A 594-nucleotide genomic window follows, 5' to 3' on the forward strand; every position below is an offset into this window, starting at 1 on the left:
AAAGTGTCGTACACCTTTGTGTTGGCATGAAACAGGAGAGAAAGTCTTGGCTGGTCCAGAATTGATACAAGATACTCATGAAAAGATTCAAATCGTTCGTGAAAGAATGAAGGCGGCACAAGATAGACAGAAGTCATATGCCGACAAAAGGCGACGGCCAATAGAGTTTTCAGTTGGCGACATGGTATAAAGGTTTCGCCATGGAAGGGTATTATGAGATTTGGAAAGAAGGGTAAACTTAGTCCTCGTTTTGTAGGACCCTTCAAAATCATTGAGCGTGTTGGAAAACAAGCATATAGATTGGAGCTACCTGAAGAGCTCTGCGGAATACACAATGTCTTCCATGTCGGGTATCTCCGAAAATGTCTTGGAAAACATGAAGGAATGGTGCCATTGACTGAAGTGAAGCTGGACGAAAAGCTTAGATATGTTGAAGAACCGGAAACAATATTGAATGAGAGATCGGTGAAATTACGAAACAAGGTCGTGGATTTGGTGCTAGTAAAGTGGATGCATCACCGTGGACCACATTGGACGTGGGAGAACAAGAATGAAATGAAGGCTAAGTATCCGGCATTATTCGAGTCATCATGA

At 42.6% G+C, this 594-nt stretch overlaps 1 protein-coding gene across 1 annotated transcript; it reads left to right on the forward strand.

Moving 5' to 3' along the window:
* Positions 1-213: 213 nt before the first annotated feature.
* On the forward strand, positions 214-594 carry LOC112504324. The gene has a single exon (XM_025108255.1). The coding sequence runs from the start codon at positions 214-216 to the stop codon at positions 592-594; it is 381 nt and encodes a 126-aa protein (XP_024964023.1).

Source organism: Cynara cardunculus, unplaced genomic scaffold (genome assembly GCF_001531365.2).
Source record: "Cynara cardunculus var. scolymus isolate 2C unplaced genomic scaffold, CcrdV1 Un_Scaffold_5220, whole genome shotgun sequence".
Classification (NCBI taxonomy): Eukaryota; Viridiplantae; Streptophyta; class Magnoliopsida; order Asterales; family Asteraceae; genus Cynara; species Cynara cardunculus.

What these genes read in the sequence shown, in the direction of transcription:
- LOC112504324 (XM_025108255.1), top strand. Translation starts at nt 214, where the DNA reads ATGAGATTTGGAAAGAAGGGTAAACTTAGTCCTCGTTTTGTAGGACCC.